Source organism: Octopus bimaculoides, chromosome 15 (genome assembly GCF_046866305.1).
Source record: "Octopus bimaculoides isolate indiv1 chromosome 15, ASM4686630v1, whole genome shotgun sequence".
NCBI lineage: Eukaryota > Metazoa > Mollusca > Cephalopoda > Octopoda > Octopodidae > Octopus > Octopus bimaculoides.
Window position 1 is genome coordinate 9,954,705 of NC_142942.1, and position 19,915 is coordinate 9,974,619.

The following is a 19,915-nucleotide window of genomic DNA, read 5'->3' on the forward strand; positions in this document are numbered from 1 at the left end:
TTCTTGTAGTTATAGTATATATGTGGTGCAGAGACAAACGGAAGCAAGAATGGAAGTCTAGTGGTTGTAGAATATGCTTACACATGTTATGTGGCAAGTGAAGCCTTTAATATGTAAATTTAGATTACAAGTGTCCTATTTATTACATCGGAATGTCGAATATGTTTCACTGTTATTCATTCTCTGTTGTAATTAAATTACAATACTTGCTTACCTAATGTATTCATTATCATTCCACTTATACTATCTTGCCAACAGATTCCTTATATTTCCAGTGTAAATAAATATTGTCATTGACTATGTATAATAATAATAATAAGAAGAAGAAGAAGAAATAATTAATAACTGTTGAAAAGAGATATTTTTCTTTCTGATGCAATTTTATTTAACTCAAGACTTCGTTTACAGACACTGTATATTATCTGACCCACATCTACTTTTACATCACGCTGCATGTTATGCAAGCCATATCTACATTTACAATATATAAACTATGTATTATTGTACCCATTTCTAATTTACAATCACAATCTTCACTTACATACAGAATATGTCATCTCACCCATCTGTACATTTACGCATGTTACCTAACACGTCTTATTTACACATACACATACTCTATATTTTATGTAACTCATGTCTAAGTTTACACAAACACACTCACTACATACTCTAACCTACATGTAAGTTTACACATACTGTACTATCCAATCCATGTCTACTTTCACAGTTATTTGGTTGTCTTAGTAATGTCTATATTTATTTCCACTTTATTCCATCAAACCTATGCTAACATGTACATGCAGTACTATATTTCATATAACCCATGCTTTACATATACACACTATATGTTATCTTACCATATATATACATATATATATATATATATATATATATATATATATATATATATCAATTAGAAAATGGAGGATAATATGCTGAACTCAACTAGAAAATGGAGGATATACAAATTTGGGGTAAAACTTCCACTTTTACCCGCTCCCATTTATTGCACTTGGTATAACACTAGAGTAGCAATAATTGGGTACCTTCCCAGCAGTATATTGGATAGATACTATCCCTTAGTGGGTTGAACCCCCAACCCCTAACTCTCTCGCACTATATATATATATATATATATATATATATATATATAGTCTGTACGTGAGAGCTAAATAAACTTGGTATAGAAAACACATAGTAATGCTCAAATGAATTAGAACTTAAATTCCAACTTCATCCAGAGCAAAGCCACAGCATCCAGAGAGGTTGGACTTACTGTAATAACTTCACTGGACTGGTCACTGGTTTCATACTTGTGACTTTTTGCATATACCACCTGCAAGTTATGACTATTACATAACTCTTTGCTTCCTGAAACAGCTGTCGCTACAAGACATTACATAATTTCTTTATATTGTATTTTTCTTTATTCTGTATTTTTTGTGTTCCATGTAAGTATATATATATATATAGATATATATCAAGCCTAATTTGTGTTTACATACCTTACTACCCCTTAATATGTGTGTGTGTGTGTGTGTGTGTGGTCAATTCAAATTAAAGAACAAAATTAACAATAACAAACAATGAAGATGTGCACAAAGAATGTATTAGTTTGACACTTGGTAAAAAGAGAGGGTTTTTGATGTTTCGAGGAGAGCTCTTTGTCAAAAAGGAAAAAGTAAAACATCCAAAGAAAGAAAAGAAATCACCAATAGCACATGTGCAGTTGCACACACACACACACACACCTACATTAAATGTTATGTAACCCATGTCAACATACACTATATTTTATTTAAACTATGTTTATAATTATATACAGCATGTTATTTAACCCATGTCTACATTCATATAAATTGTATATGTTGTTTAGTACATACCTACATTTAGACACACTGTATGGTGTCTAACCCATGTGTATATTTTTGTACACTGTCATCTGACATGCATCTAAATTTGCATATCTATCCCATGTCTGTATCTACATTATATTTTATTCAACCCAGGTCTGTATTTGCATACACTACAAACCATCTAATACATACCTATGTTTACATACACTACAGTCATCTAATCTAAGTCACTACACTTACATTCACCACATGTTATCTCACAAATCTACATTTGTAGCCAGTATATTTTATCTAACCCAATCCATCTGGTTTATCATCACTACCTGGCTCTTGGTTGCTTTTGGTAGCATCTGTTCTGTTGTCAGCATTCATGTTTGGTCTCTAGTCTGAGAATGACTTCTTTCCATCATTCACAGAAGTCCTAAAAAGAGTATTGCCACTGCTTTTGTTCCCCTGATCAAGCTATTAAAAAGTAATATAATGTGTACATTTACATACTCTAATTCATGCTTATATTTACATACATCATATATTAGCTAACCCATATTTACATTTACACACATATGTGACCTAACACACATCTATATTTACATACACTGTGTTATCTTTCTCACGTCTACATTTAAATTGACTATGTAAATATGTATTCTTTTGTTTTAAATAATTGTACCTTCACAATAAATTAATCTAATTTCTTCATAATTATGAGAATCATGTTTCTATTTTTTTTCTTCCATCAGATTCAAGGCTGTTTTATGTAACCAATTTCCAAGAAAAAGAAAACCAACATGGATTTTATTTCTTCTAACTGCTGATAAAACTATAGAATACTGCTGCAACTTGAATTCTATCACAGAATTACCTGGTCATTGCTGTAGTTATGGTTGTATACTGGGCTATGGAAGGGGAACGTATTTACATTGGTGGATCTTTATATATGAGTCAGGAACAAAATGGAGAAGAAGGAGTCCTACCCGATCGCATTTTTACTCATGAAGATGCCAAAATGCTACGGCCACGAAGCATTTTTCGTAAGAAATTTCTTCAGGGTGATGGAGGTAAAGAAGATGGTTTATCTATGAATGACTCTTCTGCTGATGAAAGGAATTCTGACAGCGATTTCAAAAAGCCATTAGCCAACTATCGAAAAGAAAAAGTTGTCCATCGAATTCAGTGTGATGGAATACAAGACATCCAAGTCGTTGAAGTAGGTGATGATGAAGAATTAGATGAAAATGTTGCCATACCTGTTTCAAAGAAATCCAGAATCGATAAGCTTTGTGAAAAACTCCGAGAGAATTCATCTCTTCGGAAATCAGAAGATGTGAAACGCACCAGCCAGTCACAGGATGCTGTTTCATCTTCACAAAACAATGTTCTTTTGAATCAGGAAAACGATTCCATTAAAACTACAAACACTGAAAGTAAATCTGTTCAGAATCCTGTTAATTCAGAAGAAACTACCAACTCAGAAAAAGATTCTTCAAAAACTGCTTCTCCAAAACGAGAAAGTGTTGTCACCAAAGTCTCCAGTGAAAAGGAACCAACTAAAAGAATAGCCGATCAACAGTTTTCTGAAGAAGAGGACACAAAAGATTCATTTGAAAAAAATTTTAGCACCTCTAGTACTACTACAGTGACTACTATTACTGCTACATCTGCTTCTACTACAACTACTGGTACTACTACTAGTACCACTACCACTTCTACTACTACTACTACTACTACCACTACTGCTGATGAGGATGAAGTTAAGAAGAATTCTGCTGAAAATTTTAATATTCCCAAAACTAATCCAATTGAAACTGTAAGTTCAGAACCATTAGATGAAACAAAAGAAGAATCTATTTCTCTTCCTAGAGTTCTTCAAAAGTCTGCCAGAGTAAATCTCCGTGAAATGTCTGTGGTGCTCTTTGACTGCCAAATGTCTCCTGGTGATTCTTGCTCCGCTTCCCTTTTTGAGCAGCAAGCACTAATTTGTGATCAAGACTGCCGGCAGTCTGCCATACAGAAGGTGAAACCAAAATCTTCGTCAAGACGTACAACGCCCCGAATTACTACGACTGCTATCAGTCAGTTACGCAATCAATTAAAAAGGGACCGCAAGAGAGTCTACCCCCTGCGTCCCCCTCCACCTGCTTCGGCTTTGCCTGCTCAGAAACCTTCTCTTCAACCGTCTTTCATGTCTAAATTGTCTCCATGGTCAACAGCAGCCAAAGTTCCGCCATTCTACGCTAGTCAGTTTCAATCCTTACATTCTGAGACATCCCCAAATCTTATGTCATCGCTGAACAACTCGCCATACAACCTCCATCACCATCTACAACAACAACATCAACAGCAACAGCATCAACAGCAGCAGCAACAACAACAACAGCAACAACAACAACAGCAACAACACCATCAGCAACAACAACAACAGCACCAGCAACAACAACAGCAGCAGCAGCAGCAGCAGCAGCAGCAAATGGCACATTTAAGAAACACAGCACCGTCCAGCTTATCATTGCCCATACAAAAGATATCAAAAGAGAGTAAGAAGACTTACCCACTTCTTACTCAAGCTTTAACATCTATGGCATCTCTAAACCATTCGTCTGCTTCACAGTTACGTCAAGAATTGTATCTGACATCCAACTCTCGGAGTCCTGCTGCTCTGGGGAGAAGGCCTCTGCATTCCTCTTCGTTATCACCTGTTAATCCTCATTATATGCCTAATCCACAAGACAGGATGTGTATGAAGCCTGAGCCTCTGGAGGAGCGAGACTTGAGAAGCTCTATTTTTTCAAGCCAGTTTGCATCTTTTATAGACCAAGTGAACAACCGACCTGTTCACTCCTCAGAGTTCACAGATACCTACGCTCATCAACCCAACCAGTTCCCAAAATGGTTACACATGCAAAACCAATTGCTGTCATATGACTAAAGAAGATTACTTCTACTACTACTACTACTACTATTATTATTATTATTACTAAGGTGGTGAGCTGGCAGAATCGTTAGCTTGCCAGTCAAAATGCTTTGTGGCATTTTGTCTGTCTTTACGTTCTGAGTTCAAATTCCGCTGAGGTCGACTTTGCCTTTCATCCTTTCGGGGTCGATAAATTAAGCACCAGTGAAACACTGGGGTCGATGTAATCGACTGGTCCTCTCCCCCCAAAATTTCAGGCCTTGTGCCTTTAGTAGAAAGAATTATTATTATTATTATTATTATTATTATTATTATTATTATTATTATCATTATTATCATTATTATTATTTCTTACATTATTATAATGATAATATTATTATTAAAAAAAAAAAAGACTAGCTCATTGGAAACATGAAGAAAGAAAAGAACAGAAAATATATTAAAAAGGTAAAAAAAAAAAGAAACCAAAGAGAAACTACAACAAAGCAAAACAAAAAAAAAAGAAAAAGTAATGTGGTTAAAATACTCAAACATCCCTGCCACTAAACAGAGTTAAGACCGAAGTTTTAAAAGAAAAATAAGAAAAAAGAAAAACATCAACAAGAGGTTCTTATTAAGTATTCATGATATATCTCAAAGAAAAATATAAATAAATGAAAAAAGAAATACACGAGACCAAAAAAAAAAAACCCGAACAAACAAAAAAACAAACAAAATGTCACCCACATTAGTAAAAAGAAAAAGAAGAAAGCCGTAGTATACTCTTGACACAACGACAGCTACAGTATTACAAGAACGTAAAATAGCAAAGTAAATTTTAAATAATGCTTCTTAATACAAATAAGTGTAAAAACAAACAAGCAAAAAATGAAATCCATTTCATAGGGTAAAAAAAAAATGCCAAAAAAAACTGCTGTGAATTGCTTAAGTTTTTTTTTTTTTTTTTTCCTTGTGATGTCTGTGATGAGATAGAACTAAAATGTTATTATTATTATTATTATTATTTTTTTCTTGTGTCTTCTCCATCCATGCAATGTTAGCATATTATTGCAACTTGTTAAAGCATTATTATTATTATTATTATTATTATCATCATTATTATCATTATTATTATAAAGGGCGGTAGATTGGCAGAATTGTTAGAGTAGAGGAAAAATGCTTTGCAGTATTTCTTCTGGTTCTTTATGTTCTGAAGCTCCAATTCTACTGGGGGGTGGGGTGGGGGTCATCTTTGCCATTCATCCCTCCAGGTTCGATAAAATAAGTACCAGTCAACCACTAGGGTCAGTGGTATCAACTGCTCTCCTTCCCATCAGAATTGCTGGCTTTGTACCTAAAACAGAAATTATTATTATTATTATTATTATTATCATTATCATTATTAAGGCGGCAATCTTGGCAGAATCATTAGCATGTTGGGCAAAGTGCTTAGCAGCATTTTGTTTGTTTTTACATTCTGAGTTCAAATTCTGCCATGGTCGACTTTGCCTTTCATCCTTTCAAGGTCGATAAAATAAGCACCAATGAAACATTGGGGTCAATGTAATCGACTATCCCCCTCCCTCTAAATTTCAGGCCTTGTGCCTTTAGTAGAAAGGATTATTATTATTATTATTATTATTATTATTATTATTATTAATATTATTATTATGTGATTTAGGTTATGAGTATTGTTTTGGGTTGTTGAAGTCAAAGATCAGAAATAAACATTTCAAAGAAGATGAAATTATTACAATTGATTATAATGAGTAATTAGTAACAATGAATGCTATAAATATATTATTGTTGTATTGGGTTATCAGATAAGTTTGTTAATTTTTTTTTTACTGATTATTTTAATCCTTATTTTTCATTAACAGTTTTAACAAATCAGTCAATAATATATTCTCCTTCATTAAGGCTGCAAGCTGGCAGAATCGTTAGCACGCTGAGCAGAATCGTTAGCAGCATTTCATCCGTCTACATTCTGAGTTCAAATTTTGCCACGGTCGACTTCACATTTCATCCTTTCAGGGCAAATAAAATATCTACCAGTTGAGTACTGGGATTGATGTAATCAACTTACCCACTTCCCTGAATTTACTGGCCTTATACTAAAATTTGAAATCAATATTTTCTCCTTCATTGTTCATGACTTTGTGCCAGTGTTTCACCAGCTTGTCAATGCCTTGAGGTTAGAAATCACCTGGTCTTGACTTGAAGAATTTGCAGAGCTACAGTTTCAGTTCCACATCATTTTGAACGCAAGACCTCACAGACTGTCAGAGATTGACCAAAAAAGGTGATAATCTAAAGGTGCTATATTAGTATACAACGGGCACAATAGAACTTCACAACAGAGTTCTTGATCAGAATTTCTGGTTAAATTAGCAATGTAGGGGTGAGGGGGTGTCATATTAAAGAAGCATGCTGTGTTGCCAGTCAGGTCTTTTCAACTAGATTGCCTTGTTAGATCTTGCTCATCAAGTGGAGCTGACTGTCAACTGTATCATGTGAGTATCTCATCTGCTAGTCCAATTCCCAATTGGATTGGTGCAGATCCTCATAGATGAGCTCATTCATTTGATCTTCATTGAAATGATCAGGTCGACTAGAATGAGAAGAGTCTGTGAGTTTGAATTTCTCTATCCTTGAAGTGTGAAAACCATTTCTGTGCAGTTCTTTCAGTAAAAGCACTTTCTCCATCCATACACAGCACAAATGTCTTAACCCTTTAGCATTCACGTTATTCTGTTGAAAGAAAAGGTTATTTATTCACATTGTTTTGAATTAATCAGTTATCTTGTAGCTTTGAGATTTCAATGATGTGATTGTATATTTTTAGAATGATATTTTAAGGTAGATGTGAATCTGGCCAATTTGGTCATAAGATAAGTAGAAAATTTGGGCCAGATATGGCCGGTTTAAATGCCAAAGGGTTAAGCAGCTTTGACAGTATTGGAACCATGAGTAAATACAAAGAGAAGCAGATGTCAAGAATGCTCATTGTTTTTCATCTTAGCATTCTGTTGTCATTCGTCTGAAAAGAAGCACAATTTATTCAAATTGAAAAAAAAAGAACGATAAACAAAAGTTGTAGAGAAGAATAGAGCTACAAATAAACCAAAATATAATACAATAAAAGTATTTTTCATGTTAATTCAAATAACATTGGAAAGAAACATGCAAATTTATCTGACATCCCTATATTATCATTATGTTAATATGAAGATGTTATTATATAGTATAGGAGTATTACGATTATTGAATTGGCTGAATCATTATAGCACTGAATGAAATGCCTTGCAGTGTTTGTTTCATCTGTGTTCTGATTTCAAATCCTATGAAGGTCAGTTTTACCTTTCACCCCCCTGGGATTAATAAAATAAAGTACCAGTCAAATATTGGTATTGACTTAACTAAATATCTTCCCCCTCCAAAATCTGAGGTCTTTTGCCTGTATTAGAAAATTATTATTAATATTGTTATAGTACCAATCGAGAAATTAGGTATATTTAATCAGCAACCTTACTCAACACCCTTCCACCCTCTTCCATGTCAAAAAGCTGGGACTTTGTGCCTATGTTAGAAAGGGGTTTTTCTTATGGTTCTTTATGTTCTGAGTTCAAATTCTGTCTAGGTCAAGTTTTATATCATCCCTCCAGGGGGTCATTAAAATATATAGTATTAGTGAAATAGTGGGATTGGTGTAATTGAGTTGCCTTTCTCTACCAAATTTCTGGCCTTGTGTTTACATTTGAAGCAATTATTGAATCATTAGCACATTGGACAAAAAGCTTAGCAAGCATTTCTTCCAGTTCTTTACACTTTTGAGTTCAAAAGTTGCCAAGGATGACCTTGCCTTTCTTCCTTTCTGATTTGATAAAAAAAAAAAGTACCAGTTGAGCAATGGGGTCAGTGTAAAAGACTAACTCACCCCACTTGAGATTGTTAGCCTTGTGCCAAAATTAGAAAACATTTATTATTACTATTACATGCTATCTTGGAGACTACAGGATGGCACTTTCTGCAGATCAACAATGCCAATCTTAAATCCAGTATCCTTCAGCCTCTTAGGTAACAGTTTGGGTATTGTGGCCATGTGTATTAAGTACCATTCTAGCAGAATCGATAGCACACTGGGCAAAATGCTTCTTGGCATTTCGTCTATCTTTACATTCTGAGTTCAAATTCCACTAAGGTCGACTTTGCCTTACATCTTTTTGTAGTCGATAAATTAAGTACCAGTCAGGCACTGGGTTAATGTAATCGACTACCCTCCCCGCTCCAACTTTCAGGCCTTGTACCTGTAGTAGAAAAGATTATTATTATTATTATTAAGGCAGTAAGTTGTACTAGTTAAACACTGGGTTCATGTAATTGACTTATCCCTTGCCCCAAAATTTCAGGCCTTGTGCCTACAGTAGAAAGGTTTGTTATACTTATTTTTGTTATTATTAAGGTGCTGAACCGGCAGAATCATTGGCACACCACACAAAATGCTTAGCAGCATTTCATTTGTCTTTATGTTGTGAGTTCTCAACTTTGCCTTTCATCTGGGTTGATGAAATAAGTACCAATTGAATACTGGAGTTGACTTAATTAACTTCCCCCTCGCCACAAAATTTCAGACCTTGTGCCTATAATAGAAAGGATTATTATTATTATTATTATAGATAATATTAGGACTGCTATAAAAAAAAAATGAAGTAGACTGACATATCAAATTTTGAACCCATTGAAGGTACACAAGATACTGAAATATCGTTCAACAAATTTAATTATGGAACTCTTCTTTATTTATTTACATATTCCTTCTAGAGGAGTCATAGCAGTCCTAATATTATCTATAAAAATAAAATATTATTATTATTATTGTTATTATAAAAGCATATTTATACCATTCATTGTTAACTAGGTGCTTTCGTCATGTGATGTGGTCACCCAGCACATTGCTAAAATAATAACTGATGCTTTAGAAACTTGGTAACATAACCTAAAACAGTAATCTACCCAAATTTTGTTTTTCTGGTGGTTTTACCCCCACCCCATATTAATAAAGTAAGATATTTTATCTGTTATAATCTTAGTGAAACTGAGAATCCATTTGCTGAATTTTGATAAGTTGATGAACCACGTATATTCATCTCTTGGTTTCATTTACATAAAATATAACATTCTGCCAGGCACTAGTGATAGTTTTAATAATACATAATATATATTTTTTCTTGGAGAAGTCTCTGTCGATTATCCAAGCTAATCAATGTTATTTATTTTTCAATTTTAAGATTTGAAATATTTTTTTCTCTTCCAGTCCATTACATTGTACTTATATGCATTTAATATATTTTTACCATTATTATTATTATTATTATTATTATTAATCTTTTCCCCCCACCACCCACTCCTTTTACATTGTAAATCTAAAGCATTAGCTTTTAGTTTAATCTCAAGTGATTCCTGGCTAACAATTATTAACTTTGTTATGAATTCGTAATTATTTTTAAATATTTTTTTATTTTTTAAAAGGATTTCAAGCATTTGAAAAAAAAAAAAAATTTGATATAATTACATTTATATTTAAATTATTGTTAAATACTGTAATAAGCAGCTGGATTAAATTACAAAGAAAGAAAATGATTATGATTGGTGGAATGTCATAATTTCTTTTTTTTCTTTCTTTTTATGTTTAGGAAAAGACAGAAACAAAAACTCTAAAATGTATATTTTTATTATTTAAATTTGATTTTAAATACCATTTAAGAATACATATGTACATACACACACACACATGCACACACATTTAGCTTTTTATATATATATGTATGTGAATATAAATATATATTTATGTATGCATATATATATATATATATATATATATATATGTACTTATATATATGCATGAATATACATCTATATGTATGTATATATATATATATATATATATATATATATATATATATATATGTACTTATATATATGCATGAATATACATCTATATGTATGTATATATATATATATATATATATATATATATATATATATATATATATATATATATATATATTTATATGCTCACACATACTCACACAGAAAATTTTTTTCAGCATATCATTTAAAAAAAATTTTTTTTACAGAAAACAACTTTCAATGAAATCTTTTTAAAGAATCATATTTGTTGTAACTTAAACTTCCTGTTTCTGAGAGATTTTTTTTTTTTCATTATTTGTAAAAAAAAACCCAGAAAAAAACAGTCAGTAGATTTTTATGGTTCTTGACATGTAATTTATTTCCTTTACTTATTTCAAGATTTTTTTTTTTTTTTTGGTATTATAGCTTTAATTGTGGATATAAGTCTGTTATTTTGTGAGAAAATGTTGGCATAACTATTTAATAAAACTTTTTTTCTGAATCTATGTTGTTAGTGATATTGTATAGGTATTTTTTAACAACAACAGCAACAACAAAACATAAGGACTCTCATTTTTATCATATTGCTTAAACATCACCATAGTACAGGCTTCAAGGTTTTTATTGAATAAAAAATAACAACATGTATTAAAAATGTCCATCAGTTTATAAAAGAAGTCTGAAAATGTTACATTAAAAAAATTCAGTACTGATTCCAATGTTCCAAAAATCCAATGGATTATTTGATATTTTTTTTTTTAAATAATTCTGCATTTTTGTGAGTAGATAGTAAACTTCTGTCCATATATGCTTATTTTTGTTGTTGTCAGTCCTGTTTAATATGTGAAATTTATTTTGAGATGTAAATTAATTAGATTGTTTGTGTTTTTTTTGTTTTGTTTTTTCCTGCTTTACATTTGACAAAGAAATGAACAACAAAAAAGCAAGCAAACTTTTGATTTGATTGAGGTTAAATTGTGGTTTAAAAAAATCACAGAAAAGAAAAAAATTCCATAAATTTTCGTTCCAAATTTTTAAATAACCCATAAGTCTTGCCATATTGTCCAAACCCACCTTTTTATTTCCCCATTTCAGTGGTGTCTAGATTATTCTAGATGTTCTGTAGAGAATGAGTATATTTCCTTCAGTATTGGCTAGTTTTTCACTTGCTTAGTACAATATAGTCTAGGGTAACTGATTGCCTAGTTATGCCTCACCTGCTTATTTTTCACTATTCATTGCTGTTTTTTGCCATCCAGTTTTCCCACCCCCCATCCTTATAAATTTAACCTTTACTGTGGTATTTCAGCTATTTATTCTCCTACCCAGCTACTCTGCAATACTTCATATATATATATATATATATATATATATATATATATATATATATATAATCATCTCATATCCATATATCATATCATTGTTGTTATTCCAAATATTAAAAAAAACAAAAAACACTGTATGCTTCTTGTAGAATCGTTTTAAATGTTTTAATATGTGGTAATGATACAGTGGTTCCCAAATGGTATGCATTTTGGTGCAGTGATGCATCACAAAATGTAGTTAGGTGCACCACAGAAAACAAATTAATATATTTTTTAAAAAAATGTTTAAAATAAAAACTGAAATTCTAAGTATAAAACCTTGATAACTATGTTTTATTTATTAAAATAAAGAAGTAAGTATTTAACAACTTTCTTTGATTTAAATCATATAGGTTAAACTATATTATAAATATCTTTATTTTTAATACATTATTTTATTTTATGCACAAGGTACACAAAAATATTTTTATTTGCTCTTTAATGCATCACAAGTAACAAAATAAAAATGGCTTGGGAACTACTGAAATAATGCTACATAAGCACTAATTATTATTTCACTAATATTTAAATGATTACAGAGATATTAAATACTTTCTTCCATTGGTTAGCAATATGTTTCTTTGAATTTACCAGTGTTTGTTTTCTAATTGCCAAATAATTTTTTTTCTATATATATATATATATATATATATATATATATATATATATATATATATATATACATACATATATATATATATATTTCAAGTTTTGAATATTGTTAAGTTTTTAAGACGGTTGAACCTTATATAATAGAATTGTCAGTTCTGTTGGTAGCTGATGATGATTTTCTCTCACATACATTAGCAATCAACAATTGAGTCAGACCAGGCATAATACCTGGTGGTCCTGTAACTAAATATATTGGGAAGGCTACATTAGACCAAATTCCATATACCTTTTCTGATGTACAATGTATAGATATATTGAAGATAAGCCCCGTCCACATTGATGTACAAATACTGATAATATATTTGTTATTTTTTTTTAAGTTTCATTCCCAATAACTAATTACTATAATCAGAAATAGGCTTTTTGTTCTTGATTATTTGTCACTCAAAATATAACAGTTGTTATAAAAAAAAAATCACTGCTGAAGTCTAAGTAAGGAAAATACTAAGTCAACAAAATATTTAAGTTATATTGCAATGGTTTTCTGCACAAAAGAGATGGATAACATAAAGCACCCAATATTAGAAGTTATATATGACTGGTAGATGAAAAGATTCTTAATGATAATTTCATTAAGTATATTTTCTTTGTATTCAGTATTAATGTTTATATTCTCTATTGTGTAAGAACTGGACTGTTATTAGTCAGGGCAGTAGACAACATTTGAAGAACAAAAACATTTCACAGAGTACATGTTGCTTTGCTTTTATATTTGACTTCATCTAACCAAAGACCAATTATATATAAAACCAGAAATTTATTACACACTCACACACACACGTATGTATATATATATATATATATGTAATTTATTATTAATTATGAATTATATAATAAATACGTACACTTATGTACACTACTGTGAGGGATAACTATTGTTCCATTACTTCAAGTTCTACACTAAAAAAGCCTTCGTCAGTGAGGAAATATATTCTCAGTTCATACACTGATGAATGTCACTTCAGCATGAAACTTAAAGTAATTGAATAACAGCACCTCTAACAATTTGATGGTGTATATGTATGTGTGTGTGTATATATATACACATATAATGATGAAAAACTTTGTAGCCTAATCTTCTTTTGCTGATGTATTTGTTGTTAATTTTTTAAAATTCTGTATGCTTTGAAAAAAAATTTTCTCAGTGGAAAGCAATGCTGCATATGTGATGCATGACAACGTCCATTACTATTAGAGTCTCTATCAAACAAAAATACCTAAGTGATATTTGTGGTATGATAAAATGCATGTTAACAATACTTCTTGATATATATATATATAAACTAGTTTGGAACATGCTTCATGTTACTAATACTTTCCAAGTCACTGAAAGGTACAAAAGGTGGCTGAGTTCATTTTTATCAGATTTGTTGGCCCTGTACAGCTAAATGATAAAAAGGAACTCAACCACTTTGTGGGTTTCAGTTATTTTTAAACTATAAGTAACATGAACTCACTGTGTTCTATACTTGTAGAAACATGTATATTTAGTCTATATTCATCTTATTGAGTGCTCTTCATTTCATCATATGAAACTTGCTTGATCACTATGTGTGTGTGTGTGTGTGTGTGTGTGTATATATATGTTTTTGTAAAATTAAAGTGGATGTCTGCTGCTTGAAATGTGTACATTTCTATATAAATTCTATATATTTCTTTATCATCCTCATCATCATCATCATTATCATCATCATTATTATTATTATTAATAATATTATTATTACTATCATTACTATTATTATTATATTTCATGGAGTGATAAAAACATCTTTTGATATTGAATTTACATTACAGTATAGGTTTTGTCGGAAATATTGAATAATTTTCAAATAATATATATATATAAACATAATATTTTAAATTCATTATTTGAAAACTATTTTATAGCTGCTGTAATCAAAATGTAAGTTTCTAAATTAAATCTACCTTAACATTTAATTTTCAACATATCTTTTTTTTTTTTTTTTTTTTTGCCCTGTTTTTGTGTAAAGTAAACGTGAGTGATGCTGCACTAGACATACCGGTGTTTAAATAAAAATATCTATTGAATTTTTTTTTTGTTTAACATTTTCATAGACTGATTCTTGTTTTCTTTTAGTTGATATTTTAATTAAAGCCTGTATAGAAAATGTATTTTATATTATTATTAATATTATTATTATTATTATTATCATTATTATTATTATTATTATTATTATTATAGTTTGTTCGAAAAATCTAGCAAAAAGATTGCAGCTACATGATATTGATACTGTCTTTGAAAGACCTACTTATATATATATATATATATATATATATATATATATATATATATATATCCCCATTATTCAGTCTCATACAGTTTACCTCTAGCATATAAAATAAGATCTCCAATAATACCACATGCATAATGTGTGTGTGTATATATATATGTGTGTGTGCACTTACAGATAGTATTGTGATGGTGATAATGTAATTTCTTAAAATGGAAGAGTAACTTCCAGAAAAAACTAAGATAGTTTTTAAATTTTTTAAAATGGTAAACAAACTAAATAAGATAATTTGGGTCGATTTGTTCGACTAAAAGCGGTGCTCCAGCATGGCCACAGTCAAATGACTGAAACAAGTAAAGGAATCTGTGTGTGTGTGTGTGTGCATAATATACATATATTTCTATTGCTGTTGGCACCAGTCCCTTGGGGTTGAGGATTATTGTGAAGCCAGATTCCAGAATTCACATCTGTGGACCCATATATAGAATAAATGGTAGCCAGAAGTCTAACCACAAACTTGCTGGAGAAAAAAAAATACTGTGTCAATTGTTTTGTACTGCATTCTACACTCGCATCTATCATTGAACAGTTTAATCCTTGTTCTGTCCAAAAGGGTTGTGTGCCATCATAGATGATCTGTTGCTATATTGATTATTAGCCAATGAGACCTATTTACATCCCATGATAATCCCACTGTGGAACATAGGCCATCTCTGACTTCCCTTCACTTTTCTCAGCTCTGTGCTGCCTTTTCTGATTCTTTCAAGTTGGATCCTTGCTTTTCCAGCTCTGCTCCAGTGTCTTGCCTCCTGCTCTAGTAGCTTTCTTTCGGATTTTGTTGCATTGCATTATACATCTCCTTGATGGAGGGCCATCTACCCATCTCATGTCTTGCTGGTTTTGAATTGTCATTGATGCTTCTATAACTTTGCTTTCTTCTAGGTAAGTGTGTTGACACTACACAAACCATATTTACATCTGAATATAGATGATCCAGGTCCATATTAGTCTGGACTCCTATTCTTTGTCTTCTCCAGTATGGGAGGCCCTGCTAGGATTTTGTGCTCCACTGGCACAGCTCTTGAGGGTCACTGAAGCACACAAAGCCACCACACATCAAAACAAGGACTTTTTCAAATTTCATTAAAATACGTTTTTGAACCTCTTCATTTCTCCTCTTTATATGCGCCTTCCATATTTTCTTCAGCTGCTCAACCATTTGCCCAGCATTTGCATGGTCTGCCCATCAAATCTGATGTATAATCATGGTTTTACTGCAAGAGATATTAGATTTCTCATGTACACTGCGATTCCTTTGTCTATCATTATCATCATCGTTTTAATGTATGTGTTTCAATGCTTGCATAAATAGGGCAGATTTTCTATGGCTAGACACCCTTCCTGTCACCAACCCTCACCAGTTTCCAAACAACATATTACCCCATGGCCAGGTATGTTAGAAATGAATGACAGTGATGCACATTTACAGCTGATGTATGATGTCAAAGCAAGGAGAAACAAATGTACACAAACATGCACATATATATGACAGGCTTCTTTCAGTTTCTGTCTTCCAAAGTCTGCTCACTAGACTTTGGTTGGTCTGGGACCATAGTAGCAGAAGACAATTACTCACAGTACCATGCAGTGGAACTGAACCTGGAACTATATGGTTGAGAAACAAAATTCTTAATCACACATGCTTGATTTTTCTCAGTCATCTCTGGTGCTGTCTCCTAAAATTTGTTGCCTAAAACTTGTCCAGGTTTCAAAGCCATATAAGGAGAGCAGATACATCTCCATACATTGTAAATTACCTTGTTCATCTCAAATCATCATCTTCATTTTCCTGTCTTCTTGCATGGACTAAAAGTTATCTATATTGCAAATGCATACAATTGCTTTCCAGGACTGAAGAAGCAAGATTAACCATAGGTTGTTTGGCCTGTAATTACTCTACTTAATAAGATATAGAAGTAGTATTTCAAAGATCTTTTTCTGGTTTGAACTGTTTAGATCACTGGTTCTCAACTAGGGTCCATATAAGATTTTTGGGAGTTCACACAACAAAATAGTAATTGGGGATTCACAATACTACTTAAAGGGTCCCTGAAAAAAATTTATTTAGATGTATGTATTGGTATTTATTGCAAGAAACAGCCAGGTTTCTTTCTCTAACATTTTACATTGTTCGACCTACACAAGTTAATGTGTGTGAAACAAAATAGAAATTTTGAAAGAAGTTTCTATAAAACTAATTTTTAAACATTGAATGGTTATTGAGGTCCACTAGAATGAAACAGTAATCAAAGGGGTCCATAGATAAAAAAATGGTTGAGAACCCCTGCTTTAGATGAAAATTTTATTGTTCTCTTTAACAGCCATGAAGTCACTTAGAAATAATAAAGTCTTATCCTCTAAGCTGAGGTTTTTGTATAAAAAGTTAACATACATGTTAATAGATTTGGTTGTTATTTTTTATTTATTTATTTATGCTATATTAAAACTACTCTAAAGAACTGGAACTGCTGAGCAATAACGTTCCTGCTGAGACAAAGCAACAATGAGGTATGGCTGCATGGCTTGCTAGAAATTGCAGCTAAGTCTTTCCTAATTCTGTGAAGGCATATGGCTTAGTGGTTAGGGTGTTAGATTCATGATCATAAGACTGTGGTTTCAATTCTTGGACTGGGCAACACATGGTGTTCTCGAGCAAAACACTTCATTTCACATTGCTCCAGTCCAATCTGTTGGTAAAAATGAGTAACCTTGTGATGGAGCGGTGCCCCATTCAGTAGGGATATATATGCCAGAGGGATTGGAAAACTGGCTCTATGCTCCTTTTGGAGTAATGTGGACAGACCATAACCAACCAAAATTCCCCAACTCAAACTTTACAATCAAAAGAAGAACACATAAAATTAACGAGATAATCCCAGCTTGGTGAAGACTCATGGCTCAGTGGTTAGAGCATCGAACTTACGACTGTGCGGTTGTGAGTTTGATTCCCGGATCGGGCTGCGTGTTGTGTTCTTGAGCAAGACACTTTATTTCGCATTGCTCTAGTTAACTCAGCTGTAGAAATGAGTTGCAACATCACTGGTGCAAAGCTGTATCGGCCTTGCCTTTCCCTTGGATAACATCAGTGGTGTGGAGAGGGGAGGCTGGCATGCATGGGTGACTGCTGGCCTTCCGTAAACAACCTTGCCTGGACTTGTGCCTCGGAGGGTAACTTTCTAGGTGCAATCCCATGGTCATTCATGACCGAAGTGGGTCTCCTCCTCCTCCTCAGTCCCAGCTTGAGTATTATGAATGTTGATATGGTGTGTCTTTATTAACACCATCTGAGCCCCAAATGATGATAATGTTTACATTACACCTGTAAACCAATGTGTATGGAATAAAAAATACTCTGCCTGGATAACTATTGAGGGTTGGCAACAGGAAAGGCATCTGATCATTAAAATTCTGCTTCAGTAAGTTGTGCGCCACCATGGAAATACAGATGAAAAAATAATGATGGTGATGTTTATACCGATTAAAATGAAATTTGATACTATCTTTTATTTTGATCAATCAGGGCTGGTGTATAACAAAACAACAATCACAGCACAACAAGATTACATGCATTTTTAAGGCAACGAGCTAGCAGAATTGTTAGCATGCTGGGTAAAATGCTTTGCAGCATTTCACCTGTTTTTATGTTCTGAGTTCAAATTCTGCTGAAGTCAACTTTGTCTTCCATCCTTTCAGGGTTGATGAAATAAGTACCAGTGAAACACTGGGGTTGATGTAATCTTCTATCCCCTCCTCCAAAATTTAGGCTTTGTGCCTATAATATAAAGGGTTATTATAATTATCATTGTTGGTGTTGTTGTTATTATTATTATTATTATTATTATTATTATTATTATTATTAGCATGCTGGATAGAATGCTTAGCAGTATTTAGCCCATCGTTACATTCTGAGTTCAAATTCCACGAAGGTTGACTTTGCCTTTCATCCGTTCAGGATCGATAAATTAAGTACCAGTGAAACACAGGGGTAAATGTAATCGACTAGTTCCCTCTCCCCAAAATTTCAGGCCTTGTGCCCTTAGTAAAAAGGATTATTATAATTAGTAAGATGGTGAGCTGGCAGAATTGTCATCATGCCAGGCGATGTGCTTAGCAGTATTTTATCTGTGTTTGTTCTGAGTTCAAATTCCGCTGAGGTCGACTTTGCCTTTCATCCTTTCGGGGTCGATAAGATAAGTACCACTGGAACACTGGGGTCGATGTAATCAACTAGTCCCCTCCCCAAAAATTGCTGCCCTTGTGGCAAAATTTGAAACCATTATTATTATTATTATTATTATTATTATTATTATTATTATTACTACTACTACTACTACTACTACTACTATTACTGCTACTAAGTAAGTTGGTTGGTAGAATCATTAAGAACATCAGAAAAATGCTTTGTAGTATTTCAGCTCTTTAACATTGCTCAGATTATACTGGGGTCAACACTGCTTTTCATCCTTCCAAGGTTGATAAAATAAAAGAATTAGTCAAATAGTTAAGTCAAGGATGACACACAAATTCATGAAGCATTTCATATTTTTCTAGGCTCAGGAGTGGCTGTGTGGTAAGAAGCTTGCTTCCCAACTACATGGTTCCAGGTTCAGTCCCACTGTGTGGTACCTTGGGCAAGTGTCTTCTACTATAGCTTCAGGCCAACCAAAGCCTTGTGAGTGGATTTGGTAGACAGAAACTGAAAGAAGCCTGTTGTATATATATTTGTGTGTCTGTGTTTATCCCCCCACCATCGCTTGACAACCGATGTGTGTTTACGTCCCCATAACTTAGCAGTTTGACAAAAGACACCAATAGAATAAGTACTAGGCTTACAAAGCATAAGTCCTGGGGTCAATTTGCTCGACTAAAAGCAGTGCTCCAGCATGGTCGCAGTCAAATGACTGAAAC

The 19,915-nt window shown here is 32.5% G+C and overlaps 1 protein-coding gene across 6 annotated transcripts in view; it reads left to right on the forward strand.

The window, feature by feature from the left end:
• LOC106876860 (uncharacterized) overlaps positions 1–9,463 on the forward strand; it is a 74,756-nt gene extending 65,293 nt beyond the window's left edge. For all 6 annotated transcript variants that reach the window (XM_014925591.3, XM_052973189.2, XM_014925592.3 and 3 more), the window contains one exon: positions 2,600–9,463. In XM_014925591.3, the coding sequence (XP_014781077.2) occupies positions 2,740–4,785 (2,046 nt within the window). In that variant the 5' untranslated portion in view covers positions 2,600–2,739 and the 3' untranslated portion in view covers positions 4,786–9,463. The remainder of the gene's footprint in view (positions 1–2,599) is intronic.
• The last annotated feature ends 10,452 nt before the right edge of the window (positions 9,464–19,915 follow it).